Source organism: Indicator indicator, chromosome 14, assembly GCF_027791375.1.
Source record: "Indicator indicator isolate 239-I01 chromosome 14, UM_Iind_1.1, whole genome shotgun sequence".
Classification (NCBI taxonomy): domain Eukaryota; kingdom Metazoa; phylum Chordata; class Aves; order Piciformes; family Indicatoridae; genus Indicator; species Indicator indicator.
The window spans coordinates 8,667,670-8,693,192 of NC_072023.1; the positions used below are offsets into that span (position 1 = coordinate 8,667,670).

Sequence of the window (25,523 nt, forward strand, 5' to 3'; positions counted from 1 at the left end):
GAGACCTGGTGCCTAGGGGAGAAGTGAGGAAAACATACCCACAGCAGCCAACTGGAGCAAAATTCCTGGGCAGCTTAAGAGCCCCAAGAGCAACTCACAAGACATCCCCTCTAAATCCCTCCTTCTCCCTGCTTAGGCTTTGTTCTGGCCCCTCCGTGTAGGTACAGAGCCCTAATCTCTCTGGCATGCAAATAACCCGCGGCGTGCAGTGCTCTCCCCCTTCTCTGGTTTCACAAATCTGGCCTCTCACGGCAGGGAAGGGAGGGCAAGGAAGAGAGAGGGCCATGCACCAGAGCCCTCCAGAGGAAAGCTCAGCTGGGTTAATGGATCCCCTGTGCCTCACTGCTGGAGGTTTCTGTAGCAGGGCACATTCTGGAGGGTTTCCCGGTGGAGCAGGCAGGAACGAGAGAGGCTCAGATGGGAGCTGAAAGAGATTGACATCGCTGGCTCTCACCTTGCACCAGCCTGCAGGCAAGGCTGGATACAGAGCAAGTGAGATGCTGTGGAGCCTGATGCCTCACCACATCAGGTGCAGCTGGGAGCTAGCATTCTGCTTGGCTGCATCTGACCAGGGGTTATGGAGCTGTGGGCTGCCTGAAGCTCAGGGGAAGCCCAGCTGTGGCCTGACCTCGCTCTTTGAAATAGTCCTGCCTTGCCTGGCAGGATGAATGTGCAGAGAGGTAATGGGGTCCCCCAGTGAGGCTCTCAGAGCTTGAAGATGGTGGTCATGGAGAGAAACCTTGTAGTAAATATTTGCCTGCTATGCTTTTCTTCCAGTACCTGAAGATTTCTTTCTCTCTGTTGTCCTACCTCCTTCTCCCCACCTGCCCTCCTCCTCCCAGGCTAGAGGATGGGGAGACGTGACCCAGAGGAAGGGCAGCTCCCAGCTCCTGTGAAGCCCCCGGATGGTGGCTGGGGCTGGATCGTGCTCTTTGGCTGCTTCGTGATCACTGGCTTCTCCTATGCCTTCCCAAAAGCCGTCAGTGTCTACTTCAAGGAGCTCATGAAAGATTTTCATGTGGGCTACAGTGACACAGCCTGGATCTCCTCTATCATGCTGGCCATGCTCTACGGGACAGGTGACACTTAGCCCTCCCCAACTTGTGCCTTCCTCACCCTGCTAAGAGCCTGGACCATGCCCTCATGTGGTCTCCTCGTGCTCACTGGCCTGATCATGAATCAACATGCAGAACACAATTGTCCCACCACTTCTTTTCTAGAAAGTGCTGCATTTCACATCCCCTTTTCCTCTGCCTCAGGAGACCTCAGGGGTCACCCCACCTGCCCCTCAGATAGTTGGCATGGGCTTACTCCCATTGCTGAAATGCTGCCCCTATCAAACCAAGCCCTTCTTGTTCCCAGGTAACAAGGGGCTAAAGGGATGGCAAAGAAGAGGTCTCCACACTGCAGCCTCCCTCTCTTGGCCAGACCAAACAGATGTGTAGCTAAGATGCCAAATAGTGATCTCTGTCATTAGTGTTTTTCACTGAGTGCTGTGCTTGGACTGGCTGCCCTTGCCCAGTTGTCCTTTCTGATCTGCTACTCTGTCTCCTCTCCTTTTTCTCAGGACCAGTGTGCAGCATCATGGTGAACCAGTTTGGTTGCCGACCTGTGATGCTCATTGGTGGGCTGCTAGCTTCTGCTGGTATGATCCTGGCATCTTTTACCACCAATATCATTGAACTTTATCTGACAGCTGGCGTGCTGACAGGTGAGAGCCCCAGAAGCTGGGGATACACAGGCTTGCCTGAGGAAGAGCCAAGCCCAAGCTGTATCTCCCTTTAGCACTGTCTTGTCTAGCATCAGGTCTCCCGTCACCTATTCACACCTGCTTACAGGTCCTGAATGTTGTACCTGTATGAGATCCATCTGCTGGATCTTAACAGGCAGGACCTGTCGTTGAAGGCAGAAGGACATAAGGAACAAAAGTGATGCTCAGTGATAGTGGCAATGGGAATGGTATCAGAGCAGTGGTATGGGAGAGAGGTAAAGTTCCAGTTTAAGGCACAGGTCCTAAACATGGCCACAGTTACTTGAGTCAAACACTCTTCAAGTAAACAGCTGGATTCAGCCCATCTTCTCCAGGGGCAGCCCACCAACATAAAGAAGCAGAGGTTTATGAGAAATGTGTGAATCCCATCATGGGACTTCAGCACTAGAATAGTCTGCGGGGGAATTTTCATCTTATTGCAGACCACATCTCATGTTCTCACACTCCCTGTCTCCCTCCTGGCTCTCACCCTATGTAGGTTTGGGTATGGCATTGAACTTCCAGCCCTCACTGATCATGCTGGGCTCCTACTTTGACAAGCGTCGGCCCCTCGCCAACGGCCTGGCTGCTGCTGGGAGCCCTGTCTTCCTATCTGCCCTCTCTCCACTGGGGCAGGTGCTGATGGAGAAGTTTGGCTGGCGTGGAGGTTTCCTTATCATGGGAGGCCTTCTGCTTAACTGCTGCACTTGCGGAGCAGTCATGAGGCCTCTGGATATGGGCATGAAGCGGAAGATGGAGAAGACTCAGGACAAATACGAAGCTAAGGAGATGCTTCCTATAGGAGGGAAATCAGAGGAGGGAATCAGTACCACTGATGGAAACAAGAAAGCCAAGAAAGCCAAGAAAAAACCCAAGAAAGGAAAGAAGCTTTTGGATTTCAGCATCTTTTCCAACCGAGGGTTTATCGTTTACACCATTTCGAAGTTCATCCTGGTCTTGGGTCTCTTTGTGCCCCCCATACTGCTGGTCAACTACGCCAAGGACACAGGAGTGCCAGACACAGAGGCTGCCTTCCTGCTCTCCATCATCGGTTTCATAGACATCTTTGCCCGCCCCGCCTGCGGCATGGTGGCAGGGTTGAAGTGGGTCCGCCCTCACGTCTCCTACCTGTTCAGCTTCGCTATGCTCTTCAACGGCATGACAGACATCTGCAGTGCCAGGGCTAGCAACTACACAGGGCTGGTCATCTTCTGCGTCTTCTTTGGCATCTCTTACGGCATGGTGGGAGCACTGCAGTTCGAGGTTCTGATGGCCATCGTCGGCTCCCAGAAGTTCTCCAGCGCCATCGGCCTGGTCCTGCTTATCGAGGCTTTTGCTGTCCTCATTGGTCCACCCTCTGCAGGTAGGTCACTTGCTGCAAAGACAGATGATTGATTTGGTTGCTGTTCCATGGTACTGCAGTTGTCAGCCGTGAGCACAGCAGACTCTACTTATCAACTTCATACTTCCACTGGAAGAGGAAATCTAACATGGGAGCTCCTGGTCGCACTCCATGCACTGCATCACTGAATCTGAGCAGAGGCAGAAGATGGGAAATGATATTTCTCTCTCTGCTTTGCTCAGAGATCTGAGTGGTGACAAGCATGCAGACCCATCCAGAGTGGCACAACTTCCAGTGTCTCTCAATCCTGACCAGTGCTGCTTCCCCCTGTTCTATGCTGGGATCCAGGTCTCTGCCTTCACTGTGAATGTTGCATGCCATCATGTTATGGGTAAGGTCAAGCACATGCTACAGGCAAACCTTTGAAAGTCTTCCACAGGACAATTCAAAGGTCTTTCAAGATCTCCTTGGTGTCCATGGCCTTTTAATTGGTGCTGTGTTCTCAATTTGCCCATTGCAAGACACAGGCACTTTGGTGCCAGTCAAGTCAAAGTTTGTACAGCCACCCAAGGCATCTGCTGTTACTTTTTAAAAGAAGATTAAGACATTCACAGCTTCTCAACCAGTCTGGTCTAGGCCACAGTCCATGGTAAGGTCCATGCCCCACAGACAACCCATAAACAGGCTGTTGAAGGGAGAGAGACACTGCAACCAGGTGGTTGGTGTAGGTTAATGCTAAGTGTCTGTTGAGGTCTGAGAAAGCCAAATCCAGGCTTAATTCTAAATGAATTGCAGTTCCCTGCATGCACAGTTTGTGAGGAAGGGTCAGGGACAGACCATGGGCAGGAACCACTCCACTGCTTCATGCACTCCCTTCCTTGAGCTGCAACATGTGGGCTAAAGCTCATCAGTGAGCATCTCTGTGTGGATGATCTTTTCTGCAGTACATATCACCAGTTATGAGCAGAACCTGCCCTCAGCAGCTCCACCTAGTTCTCAGGTAAACACTGGTGGCCAAGGGAATAACCTTTTGATGCTAACAGTCATGGTCTATCTTACAAGATGTAGGGCAGATGGCAGGCCCACCTGGGGAGGGTCAAGAAATATGTCTTGGGGTCAGCTGCTGGGGGTTTAAGGAGCTTGCCAAGGAGCAGAGCACAACGGTGGATGGTGATTGGGAACATCCCTTAGTCCTCTCTCAGTTCAGCTCTGCCTAGGTCCCATGCACTCACACAGTGGGACACAGATGTGCAGGGTCACTGAAGAACAGTGTGGGGAGCCAAGCTGTGGTTCCCACCTTTCCCCTGGTGGACACTGCTGCAGAACTTCCTTGGTATGAGAAGCTTGAGCGTGCTGGCAGAGCCAGCGGCTCGGAGGGGGCTGAACAAAGTGGCTTTGTTTGATGTAATCCTCCTGAGCTGCTTCCTGCTCCGTGGGGCTGAGGGGGTTTGGCGCACGATAGACTGCACGCACACAGGCTCCTTGCTTGCCATCCAGCTTCAGTGAAGAGAGACACAGCTGCCTGCCAAGGATTCACTCTGTGCCTCCTCCCACGACTGCTCCAGCAGGCACCTCAGTGTGCCCTGGGGCCAATTCCAGGCCATGCACCGTAGAGCAGCAGGGACTGGGGGTCACATGCACAGTCAGGAGGCTGCAAGGACCAAGACAAAGCCTTTGGTCACCATGGCACCATCCTGGACTGCAGCAGGGCAGCTGCTCAGGCTCCCCAGCACTGAGGACTGGGAACCCTCCCTCCATTGCTGGCTTCAGAACACTCAGAAGGTGCATTGAGGACATATTTTTGGCAGAGAAATCACCAGGTGTGGGCCAGTCAAAGGGATTTCTTTGCCAAAGAGATGCTGCTTCTGCCTCTCTGCATGTTTTCCTGACATGACAGCATAAGCAATAGCAATGCCTCTCCAGTTTTGTTTCTTTTCTGAGTCTGGACAAGCCAAGACCTCAGAGGCTCACCTCACCTTGGCAAGAAGATGGCCCACCACAACATAAGACCATAGCATCAGTGTGCCACCATTATTTAACCTTGTCCAGATAAGGCAAAACATCAGCCCTGCACTCTTTCAGTACTTTCCTGGTGGTACAGTGTGGTGTGGCTCTTACCCAGGGTGATTTTTTTTTAGATGTTCAGATTTCCTGCTCTTCTCTTGAGAAATGAGTCCTCAGCCAAAGGGAGTGCTGCCTGCCTGTGAGGGGCTGTCCATGCAGAGGTGCATAGGCTGAAGCTAACTGTCTCATTTCTTCTCCAACCATCAGGCCGCTTGGTGGATGCTCTGAAGAACTATGAGGTGATCTTCTACCTGGCGGGCTCAGAGGTGGTGCTCTCTGCTCTCTTCCTGGCCATGGCCACCTACTGCTGCCTGAACCGAGGGAAGAAGAAGGATCCTCCTCCAGAGAAGAACCCCTCTGGGGGTGGTGGGAGCGATACCGAGGAAGCAGAGTCTGATATGCAGGAAGCTGAGGAGCACAGCAGCGACAACCACCAGCTGGCACTCAGCACTGACAATGCCATGGTAGCTGCCAGCGAGGAAGCCAACCACGTGGCAGAGGAGCAGAGCAGGGAGGGAGGTGGGTGTCCAGAGGGAGATGGGGAGGTGTTGGCACGAGATGCCTGCAACACTGACCAGACGGTGGAGAGGGACAGGTTTTAGCCAGGGGAGAGGAATAGGGATATATAAAACTGGCCTTGTTCACATGCACATCAGCATGGGAAGGTAGGTGAGATAGGAGGTGGAGAAAGCTGAGACAAAAGCAGATGTAAGAAGAGGGAGAGGTATAAGAATAATTGGTCCTTATGTACATATGTCCACATACCTACACCCAGTGATATGTCTGCTTGCATCCTGCACCCATGCTGGCACAGCACAGGCTGAGAACAGCCCCACCACCAAAAACAATAAAAAAAATAATCTTTCCTCACTTCCAAACCAGCCCTGGAGAAAGTCTTTTGAAGAGGCTGCCAAGGACTCTCCTTTTCCTTCTGCACTGACACAACACAGAACACAAACAATTAGAGACTCTTTGTAATCAGATCTGGTATGCTTTGGTCCACCTCACTTCCAGGGCTAAAATAGCATCAGCCTAGCTGGCAGTAGGCTTGGGAGGTGGTGTTATTCATAGCTATCACCAGGGCCACCTCCAGATCCAGCCAGCATGGGGGTAGACGTTGCATTCCATGCAATACCTCCTTCAGACACTGCCAAACTGGTGGGACACTGGCTGTGACCACCTCTGTCTGGAGCACCTTTTGTGGGCAATAAAAGGCAGGACAGTGACATGCTGCTGTTTTTCCAAGTAGTGAAGTGCTGGGTAGAAGGCTGCTGCTGAGGTGCAAGAAGCCATCACAGAAGGGCTAATGCCATCAGAGAGGTAACTGTGAGACAGGAATAGCAGTGAGCCAGCTTTAGCTAGGGTGAAGCAGGTCCTGTTGACCTGTGAAAGGAACAACTTGGCCCCTGTGGGGGTGGGGGGTTTCAGGGCAGGTAAGTAATCATGTCCCAAGTGATTATCCATTCAGCAGGAATGGCACTAGATGCATGTGTGTTTTCCTTTTAAATCGAGAAAAACCCCTTACGTAAAGGAATCAAAGGTAAGGCAGGACAAGCCACAGCCCTTGGGTGCCACTACCAAGGGTGCTGGAGCATGTGGTAAGGCTGGCATGACCCCCTCACCCCTGCTGCAGTGGTGGATTTCTAGATTCAGCGAGGCCAACCTTCCCTGGCATGCTTAAAGCACTCCTAATCTGCTTTAGGACTGGATCTTTTCTAAACACCTCTGGTCAAAGCCCTTTCTTCCGGTTTCTTGAACTGCTTCACCTCAGAGGCCCGGGGGGAACCTGTGACTGTAGCCACGGATCAAAAACTAAGCAGAGGGCTACAGGAAAGGCAGCTCATGGGACCATCAAAATAGGTGTTTCATTCCAGATGGGATTGGCTACAAACGATCGGGAAATGGGTGAAGCCTGCAGCACTCACAAAGCCATTGAAACCCAGCAGGAGGGTGGGACATGAAGGGCTTCATTCTAGACACTTCCAAGTAAAGAACAGTAAACAATGAGCAAAATTAAGCTGCTGAAGGGTGTCAGTTTAAGAGCCACAAGAATTTGTAAGTGGAGGGGAGAAGGTAAATCCCCATGGGGCTGTGCCCTGTCCCACTGTGGCTAACACCATTGTTGTTAGCTCTGAATTGTGAGCCAGTCACAGCAGTGACTTTGGGCTTTCTCCTACTGAACACCCCCTTAGAAACATTCTAGACCAGACTCAGCACTGTGACAACCCCCAGGACCAAAACTCTGGGAGAACAAGAAATAGCAGGAAGGGTGATGGAGCCCTCTAGGTTCATTCACTCACTGTTCTGCCTTCCCCACAAGGTGGTTCACTATTTCTGTTCTGCTTGACCAAGTTGCTCCACAGCTCCTTGCTCAGCAGCTCTTTGCTCAGCAGCCCCAAGCCCTCATCCCCCAGGTTAGGTTTTCCTTATTCACCAATAGCTGCGTGAGAAGCAGCCCACAGCTCCCCAGAGGTCTGCAGTGTGAAAACAACTGCCCTTGGCAGCAGCAGGCAGGTCACTGGAACAAGGTCCCCTCTGTTTCCTTGTCACCAGTCAACATTTCCCACTAAGCCTCACGCTCTTAAATCTTTCCACAGAAGCCCTTAAAAGCCCTTAGGGTAGCTACAGAGAGTGCTGTGAGGTACCCAGTCCTCTTCCTGCCCCTTCACCAGTGAGGTTTCCAAAAACCTGGTGATGGTGCCTTCCACTTTGCATTCTTTGCTTTTAGGCAGGCTCTGCTGAAGCATTTTCTCTGTTTCTCTTAAAGTGCTCCGTGTTTTGGCACAACAAACAGCTCTGAAAGAGGATCAGGGACTTAAGCATCAGCTCAACCTTGTGATGCAACAGCTGAGCTGTGTGAAGCTGGCCCTGGAGGGTTGCAAGGGTGCTGCCAGGCAGGACTGAGGCAACAGGTAGCTTTATGAGGCTGGTGCTCCCTAGAAAGCCAAGAACATAGAATGGTCTGGGTTAGAAGGGACCTCTGAAGTTCATCTAGTCCAACCCCCTCTGCAGTAAGCAGGAGCATCCTCAACTAGATCAGGCTGCCCAGAGCCTGATGCAGTGAAGTTGCTATTCCATGGAGGACTGGCCTTGCCACAGCAGTTAGAAGCCTCTTCCTCTGGAAGCCTGTGCTGCAGTGACCACCACGACTTAGCATAAAGATTACTCACCAGTATGAGCAAAAGGGCCAACACATGACACTCATCTTCCCATCATTGTTTTCAGATTAAAACCAATGGAGGATGAGCACACAAATCTCTAAAGAAAACCCATGAAGGACAGGAAACAAAATGTCACATTTTTCTTTATTAGAGACAACAAACAGTACATCAGAGTTGGTTTAAATCTTCCAGAGCAGCTTGACCATGGATGGCTTTCTTCCAGGCATCCACAGAGATGACAAAGCTCCACAAACAAATCAAAGAGAATCAAACCAAACAAAAATAAACATCCCAGTCATAAGTTAATGCCCTTAAATAACTTATCTCACTCTCATTAGAATGTAATGACAGAGAGGTGAAAACCCCTTGCCTCAGAGAGCACACCACTCCGGGCAGCTGTGCTACCCACTGAAGGATAAATAAAGTGCCATCTGCATCTGGGATCAGCTCATGGGGATGGTGGGAGGAGGAAAGGGAAGGAGGAAAGAAGCAGCCTCACTTACCTTTGTTTTCCTTTTCCACCTTCCCTTATGCTGAGCAATGGGACATCAGCTACTGCTGTTGGCTGGCTCAGAGGCAGCCCAAATGGTTGTGCAGAGGAGAGCAGCAGCTGGTTACACTAAGTCACTTTGCATTAAAGAATCCCAGTGCCTCTGCCTACAGGCCTCATCTTCCTCTCTCCACAGGCTTCCTCTCTCTCCTTTTTCAGTTTAAGGATGGGACATGTCCTTTGCGGTTCTAAGGTGGCTCCTCCGGGCACCTGCATAAGGACAGACTGTGCAGGACTGGTTGTACATCCTCAAGAAGCAGATTTGGTTACTGTCCATTGCAAGGAGTTGTAAAGAGAGAGCAATGGCAATGTCTGCAGCTTTGCTGTCGTCCCCAGGAACCTGTCTGCCTCACACAATCATGTTCACCTCAGTATCTCTGCTGAGTGGGAGGCCTCCTTCCTGATCCAGGTCCCTTCTTCCCACAGGGAAGGGCAGAGCCAGCCACATCCTGCAGGATTCCAGCCTTGGGGTGTAGCTATAGACTGTGCACATGGTGCCAGCTGTGCAGGAGCCTGGGAACTATGAGGAGAATGATAGCCAGGGGAAAAGACTTCTAAATCTTTGCAGCAGGCCAGTCCTGGCTTTGAGAGCTTCCCCCAGCCCCTTGGTTGGGGGCAGTGATCAGATCACATGTACCTCCACTGCTTCTAGAGATCTCTTTGGGTTTGCTCCTGTTTCTTAAAAAGCAGTGGTGCAGAGAGCTGGGAGTGGTGGGAGTGATTATCCTACAAAAATCAGTCCTGCAGCCCACAGGGACAGAAGGAAGAGAGTGGAAGCTTAAAACTGGCCAGAGAATGGGAAGCTTGAAAACAGTGAGCAGTGGGGTGAAGAAAACAATGCTGGTGCTAACATTTTCCCATAGCACAAGGGGAGGACAGAAGGGGCTGTGCTTGCCATTCATAATCATCTCCAGATGTTTAACTGGCTTCCATGTGCCAGAGGGGAGTGGTGTACCCCACATGCTCAGCAGTGTCTGCACATGGTGTGGTACAGGTTCTTCCTCCCCACACCTCAGTACCCAAGTCTGGCAGCAGAATTCTGTGCGGGACAAAAGGGATATGCAGGCAAACAAGCAAACAGAAGAGAAAGGAAAGCAGAGGTTGGTCCCAACCAGCCACCCTGACCCAAAGCACAGGAGGAATTCTAGGCTGGACATACACAGGAGTCAGGGAGGATGAATTGCCATGTGAAAGACATGTTTTTATGATAGTCTGCAAAGCCTTCCCTCTGGCCATGCTGGCACACTCAGGCATCATCAATGAGCTTTTCACCATCTGTGTCCTCTTTCCCACTATGCTCTCTCTCAATCCCTCCTCCTTCTTCTTCTTCTGCTCCATCTGTGTATGTGTCCTTCTGCCCATAGCTGAGAGTAGTGCGGGCAAGGTCCACCTCAATGGGAAAGACATCTGCATCTCGGAGCACAGCGTAGCAGTCGTCGTAGTACTTGGACATCGTGGAGACAAAACGCTGGAGCTGGAACACGATGTCTTGCACTGTAGTGGAGACAAGTTGGGGACACATCAGGCCCCTTCCCAGTTTGAAGGCTGTGACCAAGCTTCCCTCACCATTAGACACAGTCTCCTACACATGGAGCCCCCTACACAGGGCCCTTTTGTCCCCTGTGGGCAGATGTCTCAAGACACAGAAGGGTTCTTCAGCAAAGACTTCTGAGCTGAGATGAAGGAGGAACATGAAGGCCAAAGCCACGTCTGCCAGGCCCCTTCAGGTGGTGGTACTCACCATGTTTCTGGTCTAGGAGCTCTATTTTCTCTAGCACGTCCTTCCTCATCTTGGCGAAGCGCGTGCGGGCCTCCTGCCGGCACCGCAGGATCAGGCGGTACTCGTAGTTCCCTGTGCTGACCCTGTAGAGGGGTTCACCCAGAGCCTGCCAACAACATGCACCCATCTTAGACTCCCTCAGCAGTGCCTGCACACAGCATTCCCCTGCTGATGACCTCAGGTTGCTACAGCCCTCTCAAGCCCACTGCACCTGCGGTCAGGAAGCACAAAACTGAGGACTGCTGAGCCATGCAACTGGCAGTCGATGAGGCCCCTTTGAAGGCTAAGTACACACCAACCATGGCAGAGAAAAGCATCACTACTGAGCAAAGACAGGACAGGCACTTTTCAATCCAGCATGGAGAAGGACCATGGCTTCTCACCTGAACTATTATGACAGGCACTACAAACAAAGGAGAGTAGAGTCTGAGGGATATATTAATTTAGATCAATCACACAAAGATTCTGCCCTCTTCTGCAACCTTCCCTCAGTATTCATTGCAGGACACACCAAACGTCTACAGAGGGCATCCTGTGGGATCTACAATCATCCAGACAGGACTCTGCAGACCAGTAGGGAGGGACCTGTACATTGTTGCACCACACAGTTTGGAGAGAAAGGGGTGAAGTCTGTCAGCAGAACAAAATTCTCCTCTTGCACCTGCAAACATGACTTACATAGAAGTCCATGTTAGGGACTGTGGCTTGGTAATGCTGCATGTACCCAATCCCACTCTGCTGGGAAAGACTGGAATTCCTCCCACCCCATTTAGCAGGAAAGATGTAATTAAATGTTGTGTTAGGACAGTTCTATTCCTTCCTGGCACTGGGAATTTGGCTTTCCAAAAATTCAAATTCCTGCTCTAAGATCAGTATCTAGAGTAAACAAGCTCTTGCTTTTGCAGAATTACAGAATCATAGAATGGTTTGAGTAGGAAGGGGCCTTTAAAGGCCATCTAGTCCAATCCCTCAGTGAGCAGGGACATCTTTAACCATACCAGCTTGCTCAGAGCCCCTCTGACCTGACACAGAATGTTTGCAGGGATGAGACTTCTACCAGTTCTCTGGTCAACCATTTCTTCCTTTATCTAGTCTAAATCTACCCTCTTTTAGCTTTAAACCACTATCCCTTGTCCTGTCACAAGAATCCTTGCTAAATACACTGTCCCCATCTTTCTCACAGGCCCCCTTTAAGTACTGAAAGGCTGCAGTAAGGTCTCCCTAGGGCTGCAATAAGGTCTCCCCCTGCAGGGAAACTGGGCCTGTAAGGGACACCTTTGGTATCTTAAACAGAGCAGTTAAGGGTTACAGTTGTAAAACTCTAAATCAGAAAACAAACTGTTACTAGAGAAAGTTGCCACAGTTTTGGGTGGTTGTTGTTTTTTTTTTTTTTTTTTTGGGAAGTCTTAGGATTTTAAGTTACTTATTTTTACCAAAAAATGTCCTGCTAAGATAGATCCTTTAATTAACTTTCCTCAACTCCATATGCAGCTCTCACATGTGCTAGGGAAGCTAAGCCTTTCTGAGAAACAAGTCCAGAATTAATGATAATCTGTAGACTACACACAAATGGAATCTTTGAAGATAACACCTTAATCCTCCTTACACAGGCTAATATTATTCGAATGCTGAGACAGGCAGCCACTGGGCAAACAAGTTGCAGTGGAGCTGTCTGGTCCCTCCACCATTCCACAGCAGTAGTCATTTGTGACAGTTACTGACAGCATTTCCTAGGTGGCATTTAAAGATCTCTCATTTCTAATATGTTAAGAACAAATGTGTCTAATTTTTAGGATGTATTCACCAGTTTGAGTGCACACAGGCACAGAAGCAGGTTTGCACTCATAAGGCAGTGTGCACAGGGAAGCTGCAGAAACAGAGTCTGCAGCTATCACTGCCACAGTGCTGGTACTCACAATGCAGCTGTACTCTTCATCATCCATCTCTTTGACTTTCAGGCAGTAGGACTTCACAGGATTTAAAATAAAAAAAAGGAAGAAAATATTAGGAATTAGAAGCAATTTCACAGCCACAGGGTTATACCATTTCAAACCCTCCTTCAATGCTGCAGCTAGGGGCACTGGAGAAAGCACAGCAGGAACAGAGTAATATTAAACATCCCAGGTGGAAGGAAAATCTATTTAGAGAGAGATGGGGAGTAAAAATGGTGAGGGAGAGAGAAGCATTTATTACTTATAATACATATTTAGATAAATATAACCTAGTAAGAGAAAAATCCTGCATTCATCTACTGCTTGGAAAAGCACAGTACCAGAAAAATATGAGAAGGGAATAAATAAAGAGGGGAAAGATAAATAATGGGAAGGAATCATGTTGGAAGAGATGTTGCTATATTCCCTTGCCTTAGAGCTGCAGCTTCAAATACTCCTCTCAACTGGTAAAAGGAAATAAGATTCATACAGTTACAGAAGAGATTCACTTAAGAACCCTACCCTTTTTGGGTGCAGAAAACAAGGGGTGAGCAGAATGGAGGAGGGGTGTACCAGTGTGAGAGCTGAAATCCCCCCCACTGACAATAACCAGGCTAGCTCAGTCTGGAAAGCAAACCATCACAAGGGGAAAAAAAAAGGCATGATCTAAATGAAAGCAAATATGATTTGATAGTTGTTAAACCTGGCTAAAGAAAGTTAACTATCCAGAACTACCTGTAAAGTATGGACTGGAGAGCTATTCAGGGGAGTTCAAGAACATAAGTTCCATAGAAACTCTTTACAAAGAAATAAGGAAATTAATTTGGTCATGTAGGAAATAAGTCATCTGGGTTCTGGGAGATCTTTCTTACCAGTGAGAACTATTATGTTAAATGCAGAGTTAAATACTCTGAATTTGAGTAATCCAGCAGTAGGCAAAGAACTGGGAAAAGCAAAGTGTTGTCACAGAGATGGTGGAAGGATGGACATAGGCTTTATGTGACCCTCAGGCTTAATTTCAAACAGCACTATAAAAAGATTTTAAAAAGGCAGGCAGCTCACCAAATATTCAAACTTGACATCCAGGTATTTTTTGATAGTCAGCCTTGTGTCAGGAATGGCTTTATTCAGATATGTGTTCAAGTCAGTAAGCATCTGCAAGGGAAACTTCCTGTGGTTGAATGTCACAACCAAGAGCATGATTATAGTTCATCAGCTGCTACCTTCTAACCAGCACCAGTCATGAGACCGCCTCGAGTTAACTCTTTTTTTTGAACTAGAGTGTATCTGAAAGGAAGTGTTTGATCTTGACTCAGAATTGCCATGGTTAGAACATCCATAGCTGTCACTGGCAAGTGGTTCCAGTGGTAGAAATGCATGCCTCACTTCTTCTCTGAACTTGTCTTCCTTCAGCTCAACTTGTGTGACTTTCAGTTGGTCCTGGAAATGGCTCTCCCTGAGTCAAAGGCCCCACTACCCAACCTTGTCCAGCCAGCATGACACTGAAAGTGGTGCCCAAATCGACACTCAATGCTCTCTTTGCTAGACTAAGTGAACACATTCCCTGGAGGCCCTCACTCAAATACATTGATTGAAAGCCTTAATTTGTTCCTGGACCACCTGTCTAAACTCTTTTAAAGTTAGTAATGTTTTTTAACAATGGGTGGCAGCATCAGGGAAAGGGCTCTAGGGACTACACTGATCAACCTACCCCCTCATCCCCAAAAGGTGAGAGGAGGATACACTTGTGTGCAGAAGTCAAAGGCACAGGACTGATGTATTCACTAACATTACCTCTGAGGTTCTTTATGAAGAGAGTTCCCTGAAGGAAAGCTGACAAAGACAGTTCTTCCCACACTGAAAGACTTATAAGACCACACCTTCAAAGACAGTCTTTCTAGATTCCCCTCTTCTCCAGCCCCTTTACTGCTGCGGTTAAATTCTTTACCGGCTTAATGGTTTTCAGAAGGTGAATCCCAAACTTCTCAATGCTGCGATGGGCATCGGCAAATTTCACAAAGGCTTCGCTGGCAGCTGGCTGCGGCTCCCGTACGCCGATGACGGAGAAAACATCTCCAAATGCTGGATTAGGGCAACAAACAGACAGATGAAAGAAGTTGGCCTTGGAGAGACTCTTGTGCCTCCAGTACTCCAACTCCTTCCCATAACCCTGCACTCAGCTGGGAATCATATTCCCTCAGTATCAGAAGTTAGCAGGGCATTTCATAGAATCACAGAATCATAGAATCAAGAAGGCTGGAAGAGACCTCAAAGATCATCGAGTCCAACCTGTCACCCTACACCTCATGACTATCTAAACCATGGCACCAAGTGCCACGTCCAATCCCCTCTTGAACACCTCCAGGGATGGTGACTCCACCACCTCCCTGGGCAGCCCATTCCAATGGCCAACCACTCTCTCTGAGAAGAACTTTCTCCTCACCTCCAGCCTAAACCTCCCCTGGCGCAACTTGAGACTGTGTCCTCTTGTTCTGCTGCTGGTTGCCTGGGAGAAGAGACCAACCCCCTCCTGGCTACAACCTCCCTTCAGGTAGTTGTAGACAGCAATGAGGTCACCCCTGAGCCTCCTCTTCTCCAGGCTAAACAGTCCCAGCTCCCTCAGCCTCTCTCAACTTCTCAAGTGAAAAACAGAGCCTGGGTTAGCACCGTGACTGCTAGTGTCACGAGGGTAGCCCTCCCATGCTGGTTTCTGCAACACTTAAGTTTTATTTGGGTGAAGGAATCACATTTCTAAGTACTGACTAAAACTACTGAAACTGGAACTCAAAGATTTGTGCTCTCTTCACTCACTCTTTACCTCTGTGTGTCTGGGACAGCTCAAAGAAAGCTCTGAGAAGATTCTTGGTGTGCTCTGTCAAGCCTGGAAGTCAGAGAATGCATTTCAGTAATTTCACTGAAATGGAGGCATCCTTCCCTCCTATCTGCTGTCTGATGCAAGACACACTTTACCTTTGTATAACTCTGCTGTCCTCTCCAACTCCTCCAATCTCTTCACCAGTCCATCTAAATGGAAATAAGAATTACAACAGGACATGGTTAAGACCTGACTGACTGGAAAAACACCAGTTTCACATCTTTGCTTCAAATTTCCCTCACCTCTTAATGCCTGTTCCTTGGTCCAACATGGGAAGCTTTTAAAATAACTATAAGCTTATTTTACAGTGTGGTCATCACCCATAGGCAGTCATTAAGTGTGTCCCCACTTTAAATTAATCTGATCTTAGTTAACATTTAAATGGCCCCAGTGACAGGATAGGGCAAGGGCATCACAACAGTGAGGCACAGAAGAAGGAAATAACTATGGAGGAATAATGTGGAACAGGCAAGTAACTATAAAAAGCAGGTAAGCACAAAAGGGTAAGTGTTCCCTTAAGAAAATGTCCAGCTGGACACTTACCATTGCAAAGTATGGCTCGGCTTAACCCCAGGGCATCTGCAGTCCCTGAGCTCATGTTCTCTACCAGTCGATGCTTTACCTTCTTCAATACTAAAGGCAAAAAGAAAAGTTGCAAACCAGGATCAGGTTTGACCATTTCTATGGGCAAGTAAAGGTCACTAGCATACTTCACTGGTTTCTCAGGCATTGAAAAGCTGAACTTACTATTAAGGCATTGAGCAGAAAAAGAATTCCATAGAAACTAATGTTTGGCCCAGTTGTGGTTAGCACATCTTCTGTTTTGCCTGTCTGTTCTGCTCTCACATCATACACACTTTAACCAGCAGAGCTCCAGCACTTCTTGTGCAAGACTATTCCAATAAATCACTTTGCTATAAGCTACCTATCATGATGTTTGGAACTAAACTTTGCTTATTCTACTTGCTGCGTTACTTCAGCTGAAGTCAGGAGATGAAGCTGAAAGCAAGACAAATAGGTTTTAATGCTCAAAGTTATCACTTTGCTTACTTTTATCTTTTTTGAATCTTACACCATTGTGTTACCCCTTGATGGAATGAGTTTCTGTCTTTGGTGATCATACACAGAAAATTACTAGATACAGTTATGTCCTCTTTGGAATCAGATGATTCAGCTACATTTATTCAGAGACACACTTGCAGGGGTGTCAAGTGCCTGCAGCTTCCAAGAGCTCAGCTGGAGCCACAGTGTTCAGCATCTCTGGAAGATACCAAGTTCTGTTTCCCCGCAAATCCATCTCACTCCTTGTGATTTTCCTGAATCCCTGTTATTAGTGCCTTAATTGACATGAAAAGAAATGAAAGGAGAAAGAATAGATAGTAGACCATATAAAGGAGAGAGTTGTGTACTCTTAGTTCAAAACACACACTTTGGTTAAAAAAGAAAGCCTCTTCATCTCCCACAGGTATGTCATCACTGTCCTCCAACCTGAGAAAATGCAACTAATGGTTTTCGATAGGCACATTTTTCTGTACAGCTGAAAACCTCAATAAGCCAGCATAACTTACATGTATAAAAAGTAAAGGCATTAAATTATTATCTAGTTGAGTTTCCTCATCCATGCTAAACACAGTGCAGAAAAGCAAGCTTTTTACAACAGTCAAGCCTCTATTTAATTTCAAAGACTATTTAAAGAAGTCAGGGAAAGATTTTTTTAAAGTGCAAATTTCTTTGGCAGTGTCCATTTGAAAATGACTGAGTTAAGAGAAAAACAGAAACAGAAGCTTACTTTGGTTTTAGCTAGGACCAATCTTTCACCCCTCCTTGTCACTTTAACACCTTAGAAAGAATGCAGCCTTACCGATATCCAATGACTTGCCCTGCTTTGGGTCAGCCTGAAGCTTGTTGTAGTGTATGGTCACTTCTCCCTGTAGAAAGGGCAGATCCAAAATCACTGAGTTGGGAGTAACTAGTAGTGCCTTCCTTTACCAATGGGCAATAAAATGCAACAACCCAGAAGCTCCCGTGGCCCCCTCCTACCTCTCACCTTTACCATCTGTATCATCTTGGCCACCTCCATCTTGGTCTTTCCTTTGACAGACTTCCCGTTCACTCCTGTGATTTCATCACCAGCTGCTATAGTGCCATCCAGGGCTGCTGGAGTGTTATCAAACACCTAAACAGAGAGAAGAGCACAGGTGGTCTGCTATCAAGAGAAAAGGTGAATGCAGGGCTAAAGAGCAAAAAAGCAACAATTATATTCCTCCTGTTTAACTCTGTTGTACTTTGTTCATGGTGAAGCCACAGTTCTTCCCCTTTTCTAAGAGGTGGGCTGATCACCCTGTTCTCTCAGGAAGTTCTTGCCTCCAGGACACACCTCCTCAAGCGCAGGATTTCTTGAAGTACAGAATGTCACACTGTTCCCCTGTGGATTCTTACATGCTCTCCAAGAACAAAGACAATTCCACAGCTATTAGGCACTAGGGTAAAGAAACCTTATTGACTGGGAAGTGAGATGATGTCTCCCACTGAGAAAGACAGAGCACACAGGACTCTCCACGCTTTCCATCTCTCAGGCCTTTTACAAAGACTGTTCGACTCTTCCTCCCCAAGTGCTCACCTGGACAATGTAGAGACAGGGGCAGTACTGTGCTCCTCCCCCAATGCTGATCCCAATCAGGTTCTGAGAATCCTTCTTCAGGGTCACTGTCCCAGGTACAGTGGGGATCCCCCTAGAATGAGAAAGGGGGAATGAATAACTGCAGGTGGCAGGCAGAGCTGCACGTGCCTGAAGCAGCTCCGGTATCCGAGTTGATACCACCTGAAAATGTAACGGGCACTGCACATTTGAATTCATCTCATCATCACCACAGAGTCTATCACACACCTTCTGGGCTATCATTTTTGAGATCACAAGGATTAGAGAGGTGGGAGAGACACCTCCATCCATTGTTAGGCACTGAAGAAACACTATCATATTTTAAAGAGTGTTTCATTTGCTCCTACTGCTGGAGCGAGAGGAAAACTTGCACAGCATAAATGAGGTGCTCTATGGTAAATTAATTGGCAATCTCATAAACTCTTTCACCTGCTCAGGAAATGACTGTGTTCTCCTCCTTACAGACTTAAGGAGTCCAGAGTTTTTCTCCACTTTTTGCCTTTTATTACGCTTCCTCCACTATAGGTGGACTTTCACTCTGGCTAAAGTCACTGATTTATAGAAGATCTGACAGCACTGTTTTGCAATCAGGAGCACAGGGTAGCCATTGCAGAGCAACAGAAAGCGCTCTCCTTTGCTCACCAGCACAGCAATGTCTCATCCCCAGTCCCCAGAGAGAGCAAGAAATGAGGTCTGACTCTTCATCACACAGCATCAGAGGCAGGTAAATTTATCCATTCCCATTAGGTCTTGGCTGCAAAGACTATTTCTATTGTTAGCAAAATGCAGGAAGAGACAAGTGAAACACTTACATCTTATCTTCCTCAATATCATAGTCCAAATCTGCAAACATTGTTTTGGCTAAGTGAAGCCTTTGTCTGGAACAGCTTATATGAAAGTCTCTGGGAAGAAAGAATAACCCAAATAAACCAGTGACCTCAACAGTAAACTGCAGAGAAGCAACCTGCCACCCTTGTCAATTTCCTTTATATATATATATATGTATGTATGTATTTTAATGTTACGTCATAGTCTTTCATATCAAAGATGAAAACCACATCCAGGGTCTCTGATTCTCTTCCCTGAATGAGACAGGAGAATGTCCTCGAGTTGAAATGCTGCATGTTTCAAACCCCACATGTGCACAGAACAAAACGTGGTCCTTTCTGGAAGCTGCTTCTTCCCATACCCTACTTGCACCATGGCTCCTAAAGATATTTGAACTTGTATTCCCTACATCCATTAAATATCTCCATTTTGTCCTGCATTTCATAGGAAGTTAGGTCACTTTTTGCACCTTGTTTTCATGAAACTCCCCATTATTTCCTTATACACCAAGTCTCTGTTTAATTTTCTATTTAATTTTGGACACGTTTTGGTTTTACTCATGCTTCAGCAGCACTGCAGGCTGGCCCACACCACGGTGGCAGCCTCCTGAGGGAGTTACCGCCACATTCAGCTTCACAAGCCACAAACGGGAGAGGTCATCACTGACAACTCGCCCTGTCGCGTCCCTCACGGCAGCAGCTTCGCACTTCGGGCAAAGCCCTTTCCCGCTTGGGCCCTCCACCTCCCCCTCTCTCACTGGACTGGGCCCGGGGGCGTCAGGGAGAGGGTTCGGCACGGGAGGCTTGGTGCTGGGTCCTGACAGTGGGATGTCCCGGCAGCCCAAGGCCTCAGCCACAGCTCACAGACCCGGGGAACTGGACTCGGGGCACCTGCCCGAGCGTTTGCGAGGAGTCTCCCTGACAGGGCCCGGGAAGCAGCACGACCCCAACCCCTGCTCCCACAGAAACCGTTGGCTGGGCAACCGCGGGGCGGCGGTGCTGAGGGGCGGGGTAGGGGTGTGGGGCAGGGGGTCCCATGGCTCACCGGAAGTGGCCTCCCGCGCGTGGTCCCTGCCGCCGGCGCCGCCAGCCCCCCCGGACACGTCACCGCCGGCGCCAGCCCGGAAGCGGCCGCCGGAGTCCCGCCCCCTCCGCTCGCTCCGCGTTGCTATGGGGCTCGGAGGGGCTGCGCCCGCGCGCTGCTGCCGCCATCTTGACAGCGGCAACGTGGGGGCGCTGGCAGCGTCACTCCTCCTCTGGCTCCCTTCGGCCGCCTTCCCCCCGCCCAGCCAGCCCCCTCCCACGCCGCTGGTTCAGGGAGTTTGGCAAGTGGAGGGCTGCTCTTGGAAGGTGTCCTCCGCGTGTGTTGTGTGTTTGGTGCTGCACTTTGGCCACAACAACCCCATGCAGAGCTACAGGCTGGGGTCAGAGTGGCTGGAGAGCAGCCAGGCAGAAAGGGACCTGGGGGTACTGGTTGACAGGCGCCTGAACATGAGCCAGCAGTGTGCCCAGGTGGCCAAGAGAGCCAATGGCATCCTGGCCTGCATCAGGAATAGTGTGGCCAGCAGGAGCAGGGAGGTCATTGTACCCCTGTACACAGCACTGGTTAGGCCACACCTTGAGTACTGTGTCCAGTTCTGGGCCCCTCAGTTTAGGAAAGATGTTGAATTGCTAGAGCATGTCCAGAGAAGGGCAACGAGGCTGGGGAGAGGCCTTGAGCACAAGCCCTATGAGGAGAGGCTGAGGGAGCTGGGGGTGTTTAGCCTGGAGAAGAGGAGGCTCAGGGGTGACCTCATTGCTGTCTACAACTACCTGAAGGGAGGTTGTAGCCAGGAGGGGTTTGGTCTCTTCTCCCAGGCAACCAGCAGCAGAACAAGAGGACACAGTCTCAAGCTGTGCCAGGGGAGGTTTAGGCTGGAGGTGAGGAGAAAGTTCTTCACAGAGAGAGTGGTTGGCCATTGGAATGGGCTGCCCAGGGAGGTGGTGGAGTCACCATCCCTGGAGGTGTTCAAGGGGGATTGGACGTGGCACTTGGTGCCATGGTTTAGATGGTCATGAGGTGTAGGGTGACAGGTTGGACTCGATGATCTTTGAGGTCTCTTCCAGCCTTCTTGGTTCTATGATTCTTGTCTCGAGGACTTTGGGGCTCTTTGGCCACCGCGACGTGTAGAGAGGGAAGGCTGGGCAGCAGGGTGAAGCCAGGTCTGCAGCCTCCAGTACAGGTTTTTTGGGTTATAGAATCGTTTCACTTAGACCTTTAAGATGTCCAACTCCGCTTGAGGTTTCCAGTACAACCCAGTGGCTATGTTTATCCTGTATCAGGGGTTAAGCTATAGCAGTCCTTCTATCACCCTATGAGCCTTTCCCAGGCAAGAAGAAAAAGAGGAGAATATATGGCAATCACAATATATGTCAAGCAAGACCCTTCAGTAACAGCAACCCGTGAGGGGAGGAGCCCTTATCCTCATCAAACTTCCCCCTTCGTGATGAGCAGGATGCTTACAGTATGGGATACATCTATGAACCAGCTCAAGTCTGCTGCCCCCACCCATCTTAATGTCCTGGCTGGCTGATGATTCTATCCCAGTAAAATCAGGACATCCAGCATTGCAAGGGACTGGGAAGTAGCCCCTTTGGGCTCAGTAAGTCACAGAGGGGGAGCTGCAGTGGTGGCAGCAGCTGAAGTAGAGGATGGGAACTGCTGAGTTGAACAGACTTAATGGCACAGCATGAAACAGAAGCACCAAGTCTTATCCTACTGCTGTCATTAGTGGCTTGTGGTGAGTTGTCAGCTGTTCAGTCACCAGAAGGGGCACTCAAAGTGTGCCCATCTTCAGGAAAAGACAGACTCCTGTGCTTGTCACTTGGCAAAACACAGAGCTGTTACCCAAGGAAGGTGATGTACCCTGTGCAAATACACTCAGCACCAGCCTCCTACAGAAGACAGCATTTCAGAAGGACATTTGTGAATATGAACACGTCCTAGATAGATGATTCAGATGACAGCAGGGACACAAAGAGCTTTGAAACTCGTTGGCACAATCTCCCCTACTGCTGGCAGGCCAGCAGCGACCTGTGGAAGCAGTGACTTGGAAGCCAGTCAGCACAGCTGTATGCAAAACCACCATGCTGCCCTGTGTATGGCAGGATCCCCAAGCTTCCATGCATTTTTCTGCTCTGCAGTATGTGTGTGGGTAGTGGCTAGGTGTTCAAATTAATTCTGCCTCCATCAAGAAAGCACCATCACTGGGAGAATGCTTTGATTTCCCAGAAGAATGTGGTGGCCTGTTGTGTTATGTGTCATGTCTTGCAGCTGCTGTTGGCTTCTAACCAGTTACCACGCTGCCAAACCTGACTTACTGATGCAGATCAAAGAAAGGGGGAGGGAGGGGGGAGAAGAAAGATAGTAAAAAAATTTGCAAACGTTGAACAGAAAACTCCTCTGTGACTAGGAACAAGAAGTCAAGAACTGGCTGATGACAATGACCTCTCTTGCTGGCTAAGAGGTTGGTTAGTGTTCGCCGCTTGCGTTGCCATGAACCTCTTGACTGCAGACATCAAAACTCACAATGCTGGAGTACAAGGGCAAGAACATGTTGTTAATAATCACTTTAAAGTCCTGCATCTAAGAGAAGATTTATTTATGAGGCGAAGCTGAATGAGAAATGCCATCCTTCAAGTGGGAGCTCTCTGAAGAGAAGAAACTGACATCCTGACCCTGGACATTGACAGGAATTTAACACCAGTGAAGCATCAGAATTGATGAGTCCAGTCCTGCTCTCTGTACCAGAGGAGCTTTCTGGGGCTCAGCAGTACCGTGGCGTTTGGCTGTGGCTGAAGATGATACAGAGAGAGCAGAGCCAGTCTCTTCCCAAGGCTTTTGCACAGCCAAAAGCAAAAGGCAAAAGGTCCCAAGTGGCAACATAGAAATTCCAGTTAGATAAAAGGAAAAAAAAAGCTACTATGAAAAGCTACTATGAGGGTGGGTAAGCACTGTTGCAGGATCCCAGCTGGAACACTCTAGAGAAGCTTAGAGTTTAACTGGACAGATTCTGCAATGCTGTGAACATGAAAGAGAACCTGGAAATTTTGGAACTGTTTTCCTGTGTAATTCTCTTTCAAATTCTTGGATCAAAACAACCGTCAATAACTCTTTATTGTTTTAGGACACTCATTTTGAAATATGTTTTAAAAAGAAGTCTGTCCCTTGTCCTCCTCATAGCATATAATTTCATTATTGACAGCTAGGGATTAACATATTTGTGATACACTGGGGCCCCCACCACTGATGTCCAGAGATGATTAGGGGACTAGAACATCTGTCCTATGAAGAAAGGCTAAGGGATCAGGGGCTTTTTAATGTGGATAAAACTGAGGGGAGATCTTATCAATGCTTATAAATACTTTTAAAGGGTGGGTGACAGGAGGATGGGGCCCAGTCTTTTTTCAGTGGTGCCCAGTGACAGACAAGAGGTAATGGATGCAAATTAAACATAGGAAGTTTCATCTAAACATGAGAAGGAACTTCTTTATGTTGAGGGTGGTAGAGCACTGGAACAGGATGCTCAGAGAGGTGGCGGAATCGCCATCTCTGGAGTCTTTCAGTGCCTGCCTGGATGCCATCCTGTGCAGCCTGCTGTAGGTGAATCTGCTCTGGCAGGGGGGCTGGACAAAATGATCTCCGAAGGTCCCTTCCAGCCCCTATCACTGTGATTCTGTGATACACACAAGAGCTGCTGAAGGAAATGTCAAACAGCAGATCGCTGGTAGAGGCAGAAGTCGGGTCTGCAATCTGCACTGTGCTCCGTGCAGTGAGCGAGGGGTCCCACGCTGTCCTGTCTCCGCCTTGCTGACCGTGGGCTCTGCAGCGTCACCCACTAGCCCAGCCAGCCGGGCTTCATTTCTAAGGGGGCAGCGCCACCGCGTGGACACTACTGAGAACTTCTGCTGCAGGAGAGAGGTCTGGGTTCAGGCGCCCTGGATTTGCAGCGCTGGGATCTTTCCCCGCCATTTACTGCAAGGGGCAAAAAAAGTTCCCCCCCACATCTAGGAGAACACCTGCGTAACATAAATGATTTGGGCATTGCTCAAGGCCTTGTGCATGGCTGGACAACAGACTGGTTAAAAGAAGTCCCGGGACCTCATTTCTCCTGTGTCCACTTCTGCTCCTAGAGCTGCAGAGCTAAAGAACAGGCAGTGAATGTCTCCTTTCGTGGCAGCTCCTGCCATTAGAAAAAAAAAAAAAAAAAGACAACAGGCAGAACAGGCCCGAGGTAAAAAAATAACCCAGACCTGCTGACACTGACAAGGCTGAAATCTGTAGGTCTGATGTGCCTTGCTTTTGTGTTGCTCCAGTGATGTGTGTGTCCTTCAGTGTGTTCCTGAAGCATCAGCCTTTGTACACATGTGCTGACTGACCCTGTCTTTTGTGTACAGTTACTCCAACATGCCCAAGATCGACTGGATTCTTTCTTCATGGGGTGGCTCAAAGCCACATCTATCTCAATAGTGGAAATCCAACCGATCCCCTCCTCCCAATGGAAAAAGTAATGAACTGCTGATGAAAATCGTTATCTAAAATTAAAAAATAAAAAATAAAGGCTAGCCAATGTGTAAAAAACATCTCAGGAAGCTTCTCATTTTTCAGGTATATGTCTGATTAATTGTTGTATCAAAAATTTGATATGCAGCTTTACCCTGCATTGATGGGCTCACTACTTACAGCCCGTTAATGCAGCTTGGATCAAGAGGGCTCAGTTTGCAAGTACAGGCATTTTTCCACTCCCAAACAGACAACCCATGAAAAGTCAGCCCAGGCGTTGAGAGCTGAGCTCCCTTCTGCTTGTCTTTCATCATGTGTAATGAGGAGTCTGCAAGCAGATCACACATCGCATGACTAGTTAGCTTCTTGGCACTCAGATGCATTTCTCTGTGCTGGGTCTGTGCTGAACCTCATGTTTCTGGCTGCTTTGCTTCTAGTTGTCAACATCAACACAACCAACACTGAGTGAACATCCTCCTTGCTGTTCCTTGAGCCATGTTGTCTGGTTTTGGGGGGGACTTCCAGTGGGTAAGTGTGGGGATTGTATTCCTGGCCCACCACCACAGCCTGCCTGCTCTTCCCTGTCCCCCACATTTGCAGGGTGCTCCAGACCCATGCAGGGGCCTCTACATGCTGCAAGTGGGAGATAGGAGGTGGTGGTGGCCCCACTGAGGTAGAACAGGGGACGGTCATATGCAGGGGTGGTTTATCACACTCCAAGATGTGTGCTTGCTCTTGCACTTGCATCCTGGGGCTACTGCTCAGAGAGGAAGAGGAGAGAGATGTTGGAAACATGGCTACAAATGACCTGCCTGCTTATTTCCTGACCTGTACATCTTCTCATTGCTGTATTGAGACTCCTACCAGAATAAGATGTACCTTCAGTTGATTCTGATGAGCTGGAGATACCCTTCCCCATGGGACCACCAAGATGTGAGTTTCATCATAACACAACATTGCTGTTCAGGCTGACTGAGTCTGGATGTCTGGTGAATTAAAAATGTCTGGTGACATTTCATACTTCTGGGGGTGAACAGCAGTA

The 25,523-nt window shown here is 48.7% G+C and overlaps 2 protein-coding genes across 2 annotated transcripts; one reads left to right on the forward strand and one right to left on the reverse strand.

The window, feature by feature from the left end:
• The first annotated feature begins 850 nt into the window (after nucleotides 1-850).
• On the forward strand, nucleotides 851-5,758 carry SLC16A8 (solute carrier family 16 member 8). Its single transcript, XM_054386723.1, has 4 exons — nucleotides 851-1,079; nucleotides 1,568-1,711; nucleotides 2,250-3,113; nucleotides 5,364-5,758. Exons 1-4 carry the CDS (start codon nucleotides 851-853, stop codon nucleotides 5,756-5,758), a joined length of 1,632 nt encoding a protein of 543 aa, XP_054242698.1.
• Nucleotides 5,759-10,074: 4,316 nt separating this feature from the next.
• On the reverse strand, nucleotides 10,075-18,971 carry PICK1 (protein interacting with PRKCA 1). The gene is made up of 12 exons (XM_054386555.1): nucleotides 18,925-18,971; nucleotides 18,074-18,185; nucleotides 17,501-17,629; nucleotides 17,315-17,381; nucleotides 15,997-16,086; nucleotides 15,549-15,602; nucleotides 15,397-15,459; nucleotides 14,527-14,660; nucleotides 13,641-13,733; nucleotides 12,564-12,614; nucleotides 10,609-10,753; nucleotides 10,075-10,361 (listed from the first exon to the last, which is right to left on the reverse strand). The coding sequence occupies exons 1-12, from the start codon at nucleotides 18,963-18,965 to the stop codon at nucleotides 10,114-10,116; spliced, it is 1,227 nt and encodes a 408-aa protein (XP_054242530.1). The 5' UTR covers nucleotides 18,966-18,971; the 3' UTR covers nucleotides 10,075-10,113.
• Between the last annotated feature and the right edge of the window lie 6,552 nt (nucleotides 18,972-25,523).

What these genes read in the sequence shown, in the direction of transcription:
- SLC16A8 (XM_054386723.1), top strand. Translation starts at nt 851, where the DNA reads ATGGGGAGACGTGACCCAGAGGAAGGGCAGCTCCCAGCTCCTGTGAAG. An exon ending in GGCCATGCTCTACGGGACAG is followed by an intron (nt 1,080 to 1,567) that starts GTGACACTTAGC and finishes CCTTTTTCTCAG; the next exon opens with GACCAGTGTGCAGCATCATG. An exon ending in CATTGGTCCACCCTCTGCAG is followed by an intron (nt 3,114 to 5,363) that starts GTAGGTCACTTG and finishes TCCAACCATCAG; the next exon opens with GCCGCTTGGTGGATGCTCTG.
- PICK1 (XM_054386555.1), bottom strand. Translation starts at nt 18,965, where the DNA reads ATGTTTGCAGATTTGGACTATGATATTGAGGAAGATAAGAT. An exon ending in CCGAGCCATACTTTGCAATG is followed by an intron (nt 15,603 to 15,996) that starts GTAAGTGTCCAG and finishes ATTTCCATTTAG; the next exon opens with ATGGACTGGTGAAGAGATTG. An exon ending in ATGTCAAGTTTGAATATTTG is followed by an intron (nt 12,615 to 13,640) that starts GTGAGCTGCCTG and finishes AATCCTGTGAAG; the next exon opens with TCCTACTGCCTGAAAGTCAA.